Here is a 16883-nt window from a genome sequence, read left to right as displayed (position 1 = left end):
AGTACAAAATATACATGTGGCTGAAACTCAAGTTTTATAGTCACCAATCCTGTAGGCATTCTGTTAGGCAATTTTTAGGCACTAAAAATATTATGTTTATTTTAAAATAATTTATTTTAAAATAAATAAAATATTAATAATGATAGTTATATCGATAAACAGCCTAGCTAAAAGGCCTCATAAAGTTTTGATACAAAATTAGTATACAAAATGCCAATAGTAGAGCACAAGGCAATATGTAATATATAGAGATTTGAAATAACTAGGCTTTGGGAGAAAAGTAAGCTCTATGGAATTTCAGAAAGGAGTAGCACAGACACAGGGCTGAGTGAATCGACTGAAGGGAAGAGGATTTTTCTATTAACAAGAACAGCATATACAAAGACAGTGAGACAATTGGCCAGTCTACATAATAGTTTGAATAAGGTTAAACACATTGAGTGATATTATATAGAACATTGGAATTCAGAGGCATAGAAGGTTAAACCTGATTGAGTATTTAATAGAACTGATTTGTTCTAGACAACTGGAGTTGCATGGTACAAAACTTAACGTGAAGACAGTTTGCAAAACAAAATAGAGAAAATAGAAAACACGTAGGAACTGAGTCCTAAAACCATCTACTCAGAACTGAGATGAAAGTGCATGGATGGAATAAAACAAAGAGGCATTATAAAACAAAAGTTGATACGGCTTAAGTGTATCACATTTGTTTGTATTTAAGAAAGGAGATAGATTAAAATAAAATGGAAATAAGCTTTTAATCTCAACTCAGAGAAGTGCTGCATCATTATAGAGCTAAAAACAAAAATGTGAAGGAAAGTATGGTTGAATTTTTTGGTTTTTGTTTTAGGCATTTTAAGTATAAGGTAATGGTGAGCTGCCCAAGTTGGAATATACAAAAATGGATGGAAATGCTTTGAGAGAAAATTTATGGCTATAAATTAAGAAGATTTTGTAATTATCAGCACAGGAGTTCAAGCAGTGAGAGTGTTAAGTCATTAAAGAGGGAGGAAAGATCTGAGAGCCATGATTTAGCCAAAAGGGATCTCCTGTTAGTGGAGCAGAGAGCAAATAATCAGAAGAACACATCACAGAGTTAAAAGAGAGGATATCAAAGGGCTGGCATTCAGTGAGAATTTCATTAGAAGCTGCAAAATGATTAAGTGATAGTCTTAAGGAAAAAGATGATGCATTCAAAAAGACTTTTACAGAGATGGAAGCATAGGGTGAAGGAGATATTAGGTATAGAGAAATAGGAGGATTATAATTTTAGATGTATAGCCTGAGATTGAAAAGGAAAGAGAGGTAAAAAGAGCTTCAGAATAATTCAAATATGCTTTAGATGACCACTAGGTTTAACACCTTGTGCTAGAAATTGTAGGAGACACAAGATTAATCAGACACTGCATTTGCATGTACTCATTCACAATTAATAAAAGAGGGGAGATATGTGTATTAAATTATAATGAAGAAACCAGGCTATCATAAATGTAACTTGAAGCTTTTAGAACTATAGATATGTAAAAATGAGCAGAGTACTTGGGTCATTCAAGTAGTGGTGAACTTTCTTTAACAAAGATAGCCAAAAATATAGTGCCTTGATTCAGAAAGCATTTATTTCTCCTACTGTGCAGCCTAGAGTAGTGTAGTATAAGGGTCATGGGGCATCTGTGTCTTCCTCAAGCCAGGGCTACTAATAATCTGTAGTCATCACCATTTCCTAAAAGAGGAAGAAGGCAAAGAAAGTCCAAGGCAAATATCCTTAAAAGGAATTCTCAGAAGTTATATACATCACGTCTGTTCATATTGCAAAGCCTCATGTTTAATTACTTTCAAGGGAAGAAAGTATAGTTTTATTAGGAGGGCATCAATGTCCCTAGTAAAACTCAGGCAGGACAGTGAATACTTAGGGGTAGTTACCAGTGTCTACCTTAGATACTTACTCCAAGAAAAGATCAGGGAAGGTCAAACTTAATGATGGCAGTGAGTTGGAATTGAAGGGTGGGAATAGGGTTTGAATAGTGGAGGGAGTAGAGAGAGTATTACAGGCTGAAGGACAAGATTATCAAAGAAATGGGTAAGAATCAATATAGGATTTGGGGGGAAAGTGGCCAGAGTCTGGTGAGTAGGAAAAAAAAGCCGTAGAACACAATCTTGGAATGGTATTATGGAACACAATGCAGAGGATCTTAATTCCATGCTTAAATGTCTGGGTATTTTGTATGTAGGCTGTAGACATGATTGAAGTTTTGTTTTTAATAGGGTTGTATCATTTAAAAAATTATTCTACATGACAATAAACTGGGAAGCAATATTTAGAGCTTTTAAATTTGGAATGCAAGGTGGAAAGACCATCTCGGAGACTATAGCTACAGAATCTGACAACCTGAACTGGCATTAATGCCAATGGAAATAAACAGGGAAGGAGGAGAGGAGGAAATGAAGTCTTTCTGTAGGTAGACTGATTTAAATTGACAACTGTCTGGAGGTCAGTGTTAGGAGAAAAGGAATGTAAAGAACTGAAGTTTACTCTAAAGTGTTCAGGATAAGTGAACTAAGGACTAAGAGCAGGACCTTTGTAACTTGATTTGGGAATGCCAGCAGGTGATGCTATTGACAGAGATGGAGAAGACAATAAAAGGGAAGGATTAGGGAGAAAGATTGTGGGTTTGTATTGAACATATTAGCATTGAAAGGTCAATTATCTGGCCACTGGAAATTCACTTTAGATCTAGGAAGTGATTAGGGTTAAATATAGATTTGAGGTGATTGAAATTTTTCTGATGGGCAGAAAAAAGTGTGGAAATCAATAGAATTTTAAAAAATGGTGAGTCAGAAGAATTAGAAGGAAGAAATATTAATCCATATTGACTCAAGATCTGTTGGAAATGCAAAGGAAAGAGTTAAGCTAGCAGTTAATCTTAGATGGGAGAGGTAATTCAGTTTAGGGAAAAAACAAAACAAAACAGACTGGAACTAGAATCAGAGCTGTGTTGACTTCAGTGTGAGGGAGATAAGCAGATAAAGGCCAGTGCAAGGCCAGTGAAGTGTGTGTGTGTGTGTTGAAGGATAACTTGCATCACACCATTAGAAGAATGTTACTGCATCAAATGGAGACAGAAGAAAAGCTTTCTGAGTGTCACCATGAAGAACAAATTGCAAATTCAAGTTAGATAGCATTTTTGTTAAGCTAATTCTACCTCATTTGGGGCCACTGGAGGTCTTCATGCTAAAGTAAAAAGCAGACAGAGTGGAGAAGGTGAAAGGTGTACATAATTGAATTTAAGTATTAGTATGTCATATACATTTTTTCCTTTCTTTCAATTAAGTTATATAAGAATCACTCACTGTGGTACTTATTAGTCTCTTGAAACCAGTGTATTTCCAGATTTTTCCTCCCTGCTTTTTCCATTTCTTTCCACTTTCCTCCCTCATTTCTCTTCCCCTGTCTTTCTTCCTTCCTTTCCTACCTTCTCAGAATGAAAAATATATGTATATTTTTATATATACATGTATAAATATATACACATATGGAGAGGAAGGGCAGAACCCTCCATATTTATACTTCCATTTCTGCAACCCCCAAAACTACATCTCCCTCACCCCATTGAATGGAATCCCTTGAAGCACTTATAAAATTCAAGGGCTCATGGGATTCTGTGTGAAAATCAGAGATCTTGATTAGCCAGGTTTTACATGCTCACTCTCTGTGGTTATGTTTTTAGGATTTGTTATGTACAAAAACTAAATTCAGCTTTTACAGACCAGCTTTATGTTTATAGCTGATATACTGTCAACAGTAGGAAAAGAAAAGTTTAATTATCCAGGAATCAGAATAGGAGTCAGAATATGTATCTATGGGCAAAGTCACATTTTAAAATATTTATTGTTTAAAAATAGACTTTATATAACTTGTCCAAGGCCATGGAGTGCATGGTCCAGCTGCAGAGCCTGTGATCTGATTACTAGATCACATTTCTTCTGATGAACAGTGAATTTTTTATGGATAGTTAATTGAAAATTAATAATATTTTTCTTTTTTTAAAAAGACAGTCTTGGATAAAGTTTGATGACCAACATTCTAATACTTTGAAGTACTTTTAAAAATGTATATAACTATTTTTACTAGGGTAAAAGTAATAAAGGCATTTAAATAAAAATAAAATGTTTACGACGAAAGCTAGTTCTACTTCAGTCAGACATAACAAATCAGATCAGAATGTTTAATTACTATCCAATCAACCTTTCTGTTCAGTGTGTCAGTTTAACTTAGAGAACCAAACAAAACATTCCTTCGTTTGTCAAGGATAGGCTATTAAAACAAGGGTGTTCTAAAAATTGCATTAGGAGGATGTAAATGGTTTGTTTGATCTTCTGAATTTTAATATGTCAGAAAATTATTGTGAAGAAAATTGGGCTTTCTGAAGTGACAGATACATTATTCAAGTAACTTTGATTGAATGCAAGATTTTTTAATGCTTTCATAAAGGGCACGCACACTAATTTTGATTTGTAAAAGAGTGGCTTTAAAATATGAGATATTAGGGAAAATATTTTGTTAGTTTATTTTTTGATAGTACCATTAATTGAAAAATATAATGGATTATAAGTAGGATAAATTATGTGTACACATGACAATTTATAAAGTTCTTGGTTTAAATTTTTTAAGAAATTTTGTTTATATTTCTAAAACCATCTATAATTGGCCTCAAAAATTAGATTAATTTTCTTTGTCTTAAAGCAGTGATTCAAACTAATTGTAGATTTGAAAACAAATAATATGTGGATACCCAGTCTCTGTGAGCATTCCTGCTTCTCACACTGCTTTGATATCTTGCATATAGCCAGCCTCTCTAAAACACATAATGAAGTCAGAAGCATATATAAGAGTGTAGTTCATTCTGATTTGGTTTTCTGTTTGGATTTGAGTTTGTCACACATAAAGATATAAATACATGGTACTGTATTCTTAGATGAAAAATAATTATTCACTGATTACCTAATCTCTTTCACTTTGGTAGTTTCTATTATAACATAAAAAATTCTCGAAGTGATTTTGTATCATTTCTCCTGTCTTTAACAATTTTTCCACAGTTTTAAAAATGTTTATTTCATACCTGTTTTTCTTCTTTAATGAATTTCTAGTCTTTAAAAAAATTTTGTTAATCCTTCTCTTGAAAAGCCTACATCTTAAAAATCTTTGTTTACTGATACACAGATTTTTCTCTTATGTCATATATGGTAAAGAAATGCTACTAATTATCTTAGTATGTAATCAGCTGATAAGGATAGGTATCTTTAAAAACTAGAATTTGCTGTCATGAATATGAAATTGTACTATAAAAATGCTGATTTCTGGTTTCTGCTTAATCTTACCTGTCTTTCTGTTTCTTTTGCAGCAAAAATGCTGGATAGAATGTCTTCTTACTGCCATTTAAATATATTCTTTTCTTCTGTCAATTACCACAGGTTTAGTCCCTATGAGTGGTATAACCCACACCCTTGCAACCCTGACTCAGACGTGGTGGAAAACAATTTCACCTTGCTAAATAGTTTCTGGTTTGGAGTTGGAGCTCTCATGCAGCAAGGTATACGATTCAGCCTGCTATTTCCCTTGGGCACCATGTCCCACTCTTTGCTGGGGGTGACAGCTCTCGCTGGCACAAGTCGCTTGCATGGGTGCCTCTCTGCATGTAACCATAATCCAGCTTCTCCATCTATCTGATGCATTTAGGCATTCTCAAATCCCATCCAAGGGAGATTCTGAGAAAATAATTAGCTTTTGCAATTGCACATAAAGTATATCATCTAACTTTCTTAACCTATAGTAGATACATTATCTCATAGATAACCAAGCTAACCTGATCCATTAGCTAGAAGCTGCGTTTAAAGCACCACTAAGACTGCATCTTCTTGAGACAAGAATACAGTGTATTGCTCCTGTTTCCTGTTTCATTTTGATGTAAAAAATTCCCTTTCCTATCAATTCTCAATGATTAGATGCCTTTGTATTGCATGATTAGTAAATCTACTGCATATAAATTTGTAAAAATAAAATATTTAACCATTTAGAGTTACCTTTACAAGTAAAATATTAGCTGCATCTGATAGTATATAAGAATATAAAGTATTGCATGCTCAGAAGTGCATGCAAAAATACTCTTTCATAATTATTTAAAAATTATAATATTAATGTTAAAAGTAAAAGCTACATTTCTTAGAAAATGACATAATACATGCAATATGTTTTAATGGTATATTTATAACTATGAATTTATTATTTTAGTCTCAGTGCTCCCAAGCTGATTTTTTTATTTTTGCTGCTGTGATTTCTTTTATTAATCTTTTAATATTTATATAAAGTTCAGTAAATTAATATGTCAGATCTACTACTCAATATAAAAGATTTCAAAACCAGATGATTTTATGCATTTAAAATGTAATATTTTTAAGTTTTTAAATTTTGTAAATAAATCAAAATGCCCTTTAACAACTGACAGTGACTGGATTAAAGAAAGAAAACATACTATTTATAAGGGTTACTACACCCATATAAGGGTTTACCTTAAATTTTACTGGTGTATTTATGATCCACATTGAAGAAATTCATTTGGCAATTGCATTACAGCACTGAAGAAGAGAAAATTTATTGTTAAATTATAAATTGTTGTTAATAAAATAGGTACTTTGCTTTTGCATGTTTAATATTATGCATAAATCCATTATTTCTGACTGTTTCATTTATAAACTCCTTCCTAAACTAAAAGTAAATATTGCATATTAAAAGGAAAAAATTAACTTAAATTCATGTTGCAAGCAATCCTACTAATTAGATAATTTTTGCTTTTAAAAATAAGAACATCCAGATATATACATATTTAAATCTGAAACTTGAAAGTTCAGAGAACTCTTACATAAACTAATTAAGCATGTGGCATCTCTTTCTAAATAAAATGAATAATCAATAACTGTATTTGCCCTTTCCTACATTTTGGGTCCAGTGGCTTTTTTTTCCCCCTTAGATTTATTTACAGTGGGAAGATAATATTGGAGTTATTTTAAAAAATATAAAAGTGAATAAAAATAAATCACGAGACAGGAATCTCTTCCAAGTAGCACTGGATTATGTGATTTACCCAGGCACATTGCTAGTAACCTGCTAATAACTAACTTTGATAGCCTGGAATGAATTATTCTCATAGTAAAGATCTAACCATAATGAAGTTTTTAAAATTATTTTTCCTACCACTTTGAAAAATAGGATATTATTTTTATGTATAATTTATAAAATATTTGGTTATTTTTGAATTTCAATATTGGTGAGATAACTTGATATTTATAAAATCTAGCAATAAGAAATAAAATTATATCTAATATCTCTAAAAATGATGACAAGCAATCCAAGCAATGAAAAATTCAAATGTACATTTGCTTTGCCACATAACTACTTCACTGCTGGTGGATACATGAAAGAGGAACCCATACTATTCTGGCTGATGCCCAGCTCCCCAGGAATTAGTGGGATATAGTGCTGGACATGACGTTACCTTGAGTACATGACAGTCAGCCCCTAACCAGGCTCTGATTCACTAGCCTAAGAGGTATTCACTTTAAGTCCTTGGGTAAGATATGAACTTGTGGTAATTGGGCCATTTTTGTCGAATGTCTCCACTGTTCTTTTCTTTCCCAGTCTTGTTTGACTTTATTGGTGGTGGTGTTCAAAAAAAAAAGAAAAGAAATGGTAGACTGAGCAGCCAAAGCTGCTGATCATGGTGGGAATATTTTAGTGTTTCAGTGTCCAAGTGTGTGTCTGACAGGGCCTAGGAGCAACTACATCAGAAAGGTACTTTTCTGTTTTATTTTGTTTTGTTTTTCTTACAGAGTGGTAGGCAAGAGTCTGGAGCTGGAGTTGGCTGTCATGTCCAAGTCTGTCTGCTTTCTAAAATGTTGTTTGTTTGTTTGAAATTGGAAGGGTAAGATGAACTGCAGTATAAGATGGGCTGTTTTGCTAGAACCAAGTCATGATACCACTTCTTTTCAATGTTAGCATGAATAATTTGTTGTATGTTTAATGCATATAGAGATATGTTATCTTACTGGATTCATTATTATATTTAAAAATATATAAAACATGGAGTCCATCTTTGCTTCATTCCATTTTACTCAAACCTTATTAAAATTAATTTATTTGTAGATAGTGCTTTCTTGATTATAGGTTCAAAATGATGAAGGGTAAATAGTAATATATATACATAAATTTTGTATACTTTTCTTATTAAAAAAGTTATACATGCTGATATTTATACATTTACATATTAAGGCTATAAATAACATGGTAAAACTAATAGACTCAACTTAAAAAGTGTTAGAATTTTAATGTATAATCTAAATTAATTAAAATTAATAATAATCAAAAGCAATATGTAATGATCAGATCTCATTCTCTTATTAATACCATGAGCAGGCAACTCCAGCCACATATTGTACTATAACTATGAAATTTGTATGTGTATAAAAATAAATTTATGCCAATTTAACTATTTATTCTTATTCTGATTTCCCTCACTGAAGCTAACTATAGTGACAGGAGACATTTGTTTATGCATAAAAAAATAGTTCACTACCTATTTTAAAATAAAAACTGGACTGAAGCCCCCTGGCTCAAAAAATGTGGATAATTGAAATTGTTTTCATACATTACTTTTTAAAATGGCAGTATAGACAAGATTTTTGAGCTTCATACACATGAATAATGAAACTTCTCATAAATAAAGCTTGTTAAGAAATGGATCAAAATGTACATTAAATCATTTCTTCTAAAACCTACTTAACTACAAGAATATGAAAATCTATTAAAGTAGCTTATAAACAGGAGAGATATTCTCCATTCTAAGGCTATTTTTATAAAGGCTATCCAGTCATTAATATGTGATTCTTATTTTGTACTGTCTCAGGTAGAGCTCCAGTCTCCTGTCACTATATGTAAACACAGCTGTCCTAAGAGACATGCTATCTCAAATTAGCCTCTGCTCTTCCACGGGGTTGTTCCTTGCTTACTAAAGTGATATGTAAATCTATGATTTAAGCTTTTATTACACAGTGATTCCATTCTTCCACTGTGACCAAAAGTACCTGACTGCTGATCAAATTCTCTGTATTCGTCTTACCTTTTCCCCCCAATCTTTGTTAGGTTCTGAGCTCATGCCCAAAGCGCTCTCCACCAGGATAGTGGGAGGCATTTGGTGGTTTTTCACACTTATCATCATTTCTTCGTATACTGCTAACTTAGCCGCCTTTCTGACAGTGGAGCGCATGGAATCCCCTATTGACTCTGCTGATGATTTAGCTAAACAAACCAAGATAGAGTATGGAGCAGTAGAGGATGGTGCAACCATGACTTTTTTCAAGGTAAGTCCTACTGGTTATCTAAAATTTATGTATTAAAATGATAGAATACGAACAAACCTTTTCTTGTTAATGAATGTAAGAGCATAGGAACGTTGTTATTTGTAGAGAATAATCAATAGCATATTTCTCATGGGTTGGAGACATATTCAACTAAATATATGGTCATCAAGGCAAATAATTTTAATACTTGCAAATGGCAAGGAGTTCTTGCTTTATAAGTATTTCATCTTTGTTTGGAGGAAAATCTGTTCAGAAGTAACATTATTTTCCCCACCAAGGTTTTGTCATTGAATGTAACTAGACAAAGTACTATATCTAACGAAAATTGAATAGTGGGAGATTCAGACTCTACAAGGTGTGGATATTCCAGAAGAATAAAATGATTATATGTAAGAATGTTTTCCATATAGGCATTTCTTTCTGTTAAGATGAAACAGGTTTTACTTGTTGAGAGCCTACAGAAAAACAAGGAAAAGAAGCACAAACAGTTCCTATTTGCTGGACAATCATCCATCTAATATTCTGGAAGGCGAAGAATCTCAAAATGGGCTACCCCATTGGCATGCAGTGGTTTCCAGTGGGGAAGTCTGTTAAACATTTAATGGAAATTATGGTGGCACCAAATTCCAGGCCCATAGCATCTTGTCCTCCTCTTTAATATTCAGATTGTCTCCTTACTTCCACTGATCTCATTGGGTCAGAGTAGAGCCAATGAGGAGATTCCACTTTAGGGAATCAGTATCATGTCATAATTTATTTTCTATTTTACTGAGTATTTTTATATTGTTTGTAATTTAGCAAATTTTTAAGCCTTGGTAGTTTCCGTCATTGTTCACACAAATGCAATTGGCAGTTCAAATGTGCAGAAGTGGTAGATTGTTTTTCTCTTTAAAAAATAATTGACTCAAGCTATAAAATAAATTATTTCAACAAACCTCCAGGAAGCACCTACCAAGTACCAGAAACTGTGCTACACATTGGGTATTCTAGGGCAAATGATATCTAATTCTCACTTTTAAGAAACTTAAAGTTTGTTGGAGATGGGATCAGTGATCATATAACAGGATTTAATAGGAGTTAACTTGACAAATAATTATATAATTTTCTTTGTAAAAATTCTTACCAAATTAAATCAGCTTTTGGGGGGTTCTGGAGATCACCAAATGCCTAAAGAATGAGATTGATTGAATGTTTTAGTCAAATACACATAATTCTTAAAATTAAATTGCTTTCAAAGAGAATATTTTTAATGGCTAGCTTAAAGATTGGATGCATATTTTACATTTAATTGGAAAATTATTATCATTTAATTAAATTTATTGAGTAATCAAGTATGAGCAAGTCGTTGAGATCAATATGGTGCTATTTGATTATATTAATTGCAATTGATCATTTTTCCCAATTGAGTATTGCATATTAATATTGTTTTTCTTATTAAAAAAACCTTTTTTAATAAAAAAAGAGACTAGCTGTTTAAAATTATAAATGTATATCATCAGTGTTAGTAACTCTGTAGAGAGTGAATATGTGGTGCATTTAAATTATCACAGTATTTGAGGGACTTTTGAAGTTGAGTTTGTACAATAATGCATATAAATACTAATGCAAGTGGTCTGATACCAGAAGTAATTATTTTAGCCTCACAAATACTTCAAATTTGTTTTTATTTTCTAGATTGCTCACATATCATGTTTCAAAGCTCTTGTGTATTATAGCAAGATACACCTCTGGAAAAATCACTGAAAATTTTCACCTTTTCCCCTTCTTTGAGCTTATTTCTCCATTTCTTTTCTTTACAATCTTTCTAGTCTTCTGCTATGCTTTTTGTTGCTGCTGTTGTTGTTTTAGTTCAGTTGCTCTCTTGCAGTATCATTTTGCCTAACTTCACTTTTCTTTACTTTTCAGTTTTCTTCTTAGTCTTTCATCTCTAGTTTTCCTTTCTCATACATGGGAGTGCCTCTAGCACCCAGAGAAAATTGATGTGAAACAACTTTCTGTTTCTAGCAGCACAGACTTTCTTTCTGTAAAATTGAAGCCTTTGGGAATGTGCAGTAGTCACAATAAAAACCACACAGTGATAATCACTAAGGTGACAATTATGTTGATAGTTTTATCACATGCTGACATCTTACTGTTGAAACTTGAAAAGGCATTAAAATGTAAAAGGATACAGTATTCAGTAAATGTTGATTTTTCTTTAGTTATTTTAGTGTATCCCTAAATGATACTAATTTCAGCTACATATTTTGGCTTGTTAAACTATATGCTTATACTAGGTATTGGTATGAATTTTTTTTCATATGAAAGCTCCTTTCCTGGTGTCTGCAATGCCAGAGACCCAGGTTCGATCCCTGGGTTGGAAAGATCCCCTGGAAAAGGGAATGGCAACCCACTCAATATTCTTGCCAGGAAAACTCCATGGACAGAAGAACCTGGCGGGATACAGTCCAGAATGTCCCAAAGAGTTGGACATGACTGAGAGATGAACACTTTCACTTTCTATACCAGCTATTAGTATGAATTAAAAAAAAAAAAATCCCTACCAATCTGGAATTTAAGCAATTGCACACTCATTTTGAAATTCTACAATGAATCAGAGACTATTGTGTATAGTCAATTTACATCTGATACCATTATTTTATTTCTTAATTAACAGCAATGCATACAAACACTCTAGGAAGCACCCTTAAGGCATTGACTTTCTAAAGGAATTTCCATCTTGTTTTTACTAATTGAATAAGACCCTGCTGTTAGCTAATTGTTCTGGAACAGCTCAGTTCCAAAAATTATTTTAAAGAATGGTATAAGTGTATTACTACAAGCAAGAGCTGGCTCAAGATATCCGGGCTTAAAGGAGGGGTGAGTGTTCAGTATTGCAGAAACAGAGTTACACAGTCATTCTACAGCACTGAATAATTCTTCTTCCAAAGAACATGCCTGACTTTGTTCATTGACCTTACATGTAAACTGTTGTCAAGAAGATTTCATTCATTTCCCCTATATCCATTACACGCCACACATATTCTCTCCAGGGATAAATGTAAAGCGATGACTGGGAAAATAACTCAAAACTGAGCAGACGGTGGTTCTTCATTGTAATCTCATGTAAAACAATAGAAAGCTATATGACATCACCAATATGTTCACAGTCATATTTAGTTAATAAAATAGCTGAGGGCCCAGGGATCTTATTGAAAAACAATAAAGTAGGAGTCAAACCATTCTTCTCAGAATCTAGGAACTTGGTGCAGCCAAACTGAAACCTCACCCCAACACAATACAGAATGTTACCAAGCAACTAGCAAATACTTTTCTCCTTGAAGTATAAAGATTAGGAGAATGAATACATGTAGATCAGCTCAAAAATAACTCGGCTATAGCCTATAGGTATTATAGTCTCTTTTGAGAATCCCTAGATTTTTAAAGTGAATCATGTGTTTCACAAATGATGCTGAAATCACCTTATTTCTGTGCAACTCATGACTCAGGTTTTTCAATTTCTGAAATTTTCTCTCTGGGTTTGGTCTCCCTGAAATCTCTGGTTTTGTTACATACACTAATATAGTCTGTCTTTCCTAAAGATATCACAGGAAATACATGTCCTCTTTTATAGTTATTTAATAAATTCTGCCATATGTTGAAAGGACATTTAAGTAGTATCAAATATCTAATGTAAATCACTTAATACTTCTGAACCTATATTCTACAATTTAGAATAGTTAAGAGGGAAGGAAACTGGAATCAAAGAAACCTGAGCTTAATTCCTAACTCCACCACCTACTATCAGTGTTACATAGTTAGGTTTCCTTTACGGCAGCAACTCACTTTTTTTAACCAAATTCTGTACAGTTATCTTTTGGAACAATGAATATTGCATTCATTGATGCAACACCTGTGATGAAGGATTTTAGCTATGTTTAGAATATGCGTTTACTTTGAAAAATTTTCTATCCTGTAGAGAATTGGAAAAGTTTCTTCAAAATATGTAGCCCTCCATAGTATTTTCATTTTAACCTTGGGTTAAAAAATCAATTTATTCAAGAATGTATGAAGGTTACAGAGTTAGGAATGCAAGCAAATGGATTAATCCATCTGGGGAGGGTAGTTTTATCTTTTGTTACTTAGTAAAAAAGAAGGTATTATTTAGTTTCATTTTTTTTATGCATAGTTTCCCTCTTTAGAAGAATTCAAAGTACATTCTAAATGCCAACTCATTAATCTTGCCAGCAACCCCTATCAAGGTAGGAAGCAATTATCATTATGCTCATTTAACAGATGAGGAAACTGGGCCATGGAGAGGTTAAGTGACTTATTAATTATGAAACCAATAACCAAGGAACTCATAATATCGACAATAAAAGTAATAGCCAAAGACATCATGGCATAACCATCATTACTCAAAAGAGCTAAATACATTAGTCATTTGGGCTTACCCACATGACCTCAACTGTTTGATCATATTAAGTTTCTAAAACATTTGCATTAAACCATTGGGGCAGATACAACTATAGCATGTTCTGTATAGTCTGCTACTTGTTCTGAGCTTATCAGTTCAATGGTCTTCTAAAATTAAATTATGCTGGGGTGACAGTATAGGTTTTTAAGGCTGAATTGCTTGTGTGGCATGCCTGTAATGATTTTCTGAAAGCTTGACTGATTTTTGCTTCTTAAATGCCAGAAGAACATAAGTAGTTTCTGAGTCAAGGGATAGAATGTAAAAACTTAACAGTTTACTGCATGCACTTAATAAATGGATTTAGAAGCATACTATTCATAGATCTTAATTTCTGCAGAACATAAATTCTGTTATTTTTATTGAGAATAGTGGTGCTAATGGAATTATAATATATTTACTATAAAGAGATTTAAACATTAGAAAAGTAAATTCTTAACATGGCATCTATAGTTATTTTTCAGATCAAAAAGTGTTCTCTGAAATAAATGTTTATTTTCCCCGTAAGTTGATGGTAAAATACTTGGGAATTTCCATTTTGCATATTCAGGAAATTGACCTAGAATAGTTTTTGGACATGGCAAAGGTATTTAACATTAGTTTTGAATTTCTTTTATTTATTTTTAATTTTTATATAATCAACATGCAGCATTGTGTAAGTTTATGGGAAAAACGTATTGATTTGAGAGACATATGTATTGCAGTATGGTTACTACTATAGCATTAGACAACGTCTTAGTAACATCATAATTATCATTTCCTTTTTGTGGTTAGAACAATCAAGATCTAGTTTCTTAGCAACTTGGAAGTTTATAATGCAGTATTGTTGACTATAATCATATGCTTCACATTATATCTCCAGAACTTATTCTTTAATGACTTTGTATTTTATATGGCAAATTTTTAATTAAGCATGGTGATCACAAAAAAAAGGTTCAATAATTATTTGCACATGGATAGAAATTGAGTATGATTTTCATTGTGTACCAGATTTACTATTTAATATATTCTAATGATTTCTACCATTATCCAGAAAGGATTCTTTAACAATATAATAATTGGAAAATTCATATGGTACTTTAGTAAGTACAGGGATTATTTCTTAAATATTTGCTCAATCTAAGGGTTGCCCCCTTTATTTAGGTATCACTAACCAGCATACAGCTTTGTTCACAGTTAATTTAACCTACTTGGAATCAATTTATGCTTAGTACTGATACCCCCCTTTCTCCTCCTAGCAAAAAAGGTCTCAAATGTTATTTTTCTGTCTCACATGGGAAATATTTTCTCTATAACTATAAAATAATTTAAAGATAAAATATTAATATGAGAATAGTTATATTGGCAGCAAATTTTGTGATAAAAATGTTTGACTCATTGATAAGAGTATGCCTCCCTATGTATGCATCAAAAATTCTAGACCAGCAGTCCCCAACTTTTTTTGACACCAGAGACCAGTTTCACAAAAGACAATTTTTCCACGGACTGGGGTGTCTGGATATTTTCAGGATGATTCAAGAACATTACATTTACTGTATACTTTATTTCTATTATTATTATATCAACTCCACATCAGATGATCAGACATTAGATCCCAGAGTTTGGGGACCCCTGTTCTAGACCATAGCCCAGTAAAGTTAGTCATACTGACTACTTTATTAGAACCCCCAGTTAAAGCACTACTTTAAATCATGGGGCTATTTTTTTATCTACTGAGGTCCTAGAAAATATGGCAAACTATAGGACTAAATCTTATGCATAGCATATGGAAATATGGTCTTGTCTGTGACAATCATATCACTGATGAATAATAGTCTTGGTTTTCATATCAGCTTTTCTTTTACAAAGGATAGAGTCACTATTTTGTCCTATTGGATATACCATCCTCTAAGTTATAAACATCTTTTTTTTTAAATTTTATTTTATTTTTAAAATATCCTTCGTGTACATCATTAGTCTCAACCTATCTGCACGTTAGAACATTAGAATCACTTGGGGAGCTTTCAAAGAGCACTTCTTTCCAAGCCAAGTGATTAAAACTTCCTTGAGGCAGGATCCTGGGCATCTTTTTTATAACCTCCACTGGTGATTCTAATGTGCAGAAAGAGTTAATTTGATATTTAAATCGCCCCTTGTTTATTGGTAATACTTGTTATTAACTAATTGCGTCCACTTCTACTTCTTTCATTTTACAGTGGGCATTTTTCTCTTCTGCAACTCAGACATTGCAAAATATCAGACAAAGGCATGAAATGGTAATTCTGCTGACCATATTCTTACTTCTTTTAGATTATTTACTTGAATTCTGTTTAAAGCCTTTTGAACAGGTTTGCTGAGAATAAATAGTATAATTACATCTTCACTTTTGACACAATTCCTGGAGGCTCTTGATAGGTGTGCATAAGAACTGTCTTGTAGCTGGATGAAGAAGGTTAGAACTTTCTCCTTGCTCAAAGAAATATGGTGGGGTAAAACCTGATTTTTGTTTGTGTACCTAACAAGTTGAGAAAGCATATGTCTTATGGGAACTGAGCAGTGAATATATTCACCTTTCCTTTATAGACCTTTATTGCAGTTTCTTCTGTCAAGGCGGGGATGGAGGGGCAATTAAAGAAGAGACCTATAACAGGGCATACTAGAGTCTTGAAAGGATTGTGTTAATACGTGCGACTTTTCTGTTTTCCTAATGGAGAGATTAAGAAGAGATGAAATACTTCACACTATGTGTGGGCCTGCTAAGTTGCTCAGTTGTGTCTGACTCTTTGTGACACTATGGACTATAGCCCACCAGACTCCTCTGTGCATGGGATTCTCCAGGCAAGAATACTGGAGTGGGTTGTCATTCCCTCCCCCAGGGGAACTTCCCAACCTGAACCATTTGAAATTTGGGCTCATGCAGTTTTCTTGCCTGAGCTTATTGTACAATTCTGTAATATTTGGTGAGCCACTGTCACTCCTTTCCTTTGGAAAAAAAGAGTACCTACATTAATGGATGGGAATAAATTATTACATAATTAAA

The 16883-nt window shown here is 32.9% G+C and overlaps 1 protein-coding gene across 11 annotated transcripts in view; it reads left to right on the top strand.

The window, feature by feature from the left end:
* The window catches only part of GRIK2 (glutamate ionotropic receptor kainate type subunit 2), a 753908-nt gene that overhangs the window by 611097 nt on the left and 125928 nt on the right, over positions 1-16883 (top strand). For all 11 annotated transcript variants that reach the window (XM_055535376.1, XM_055535384.1, XM_055535379.1 and 8 more), the window contains 2 exons: positions 5473-5591; positions 9194-9411. In XM_055535376.1, coding sequence (XP_055391351.1) covers positions 5473-5591; positions 9194-9411 — 337 coding nt within the window. The remainder of the gene's footprint in view (positions 1-5472; positions 5592-9193; positions 9412-16883) is intronic.

This window comes from Bubalus kerabau, chromosome 9 (genome assembly GCF_029407905.1).
Source record: "Bubalus kerabau isolate K-KA32 ecotype Philippines breed swamp buffalo chromosome 9, PCC_UOA_SB_1v2, whole genome shotgun sequence".
NCBI lineage: Eukaryota > Metazoa > Chordata > Mammalia > Artiodactyla > Bovidae > Bubalus > Bubalus kerabau.
Note: the sequence above shows the minus strand (reverse complement) of the source record. Positions and strands in the feature narration are given on the sequence as shown.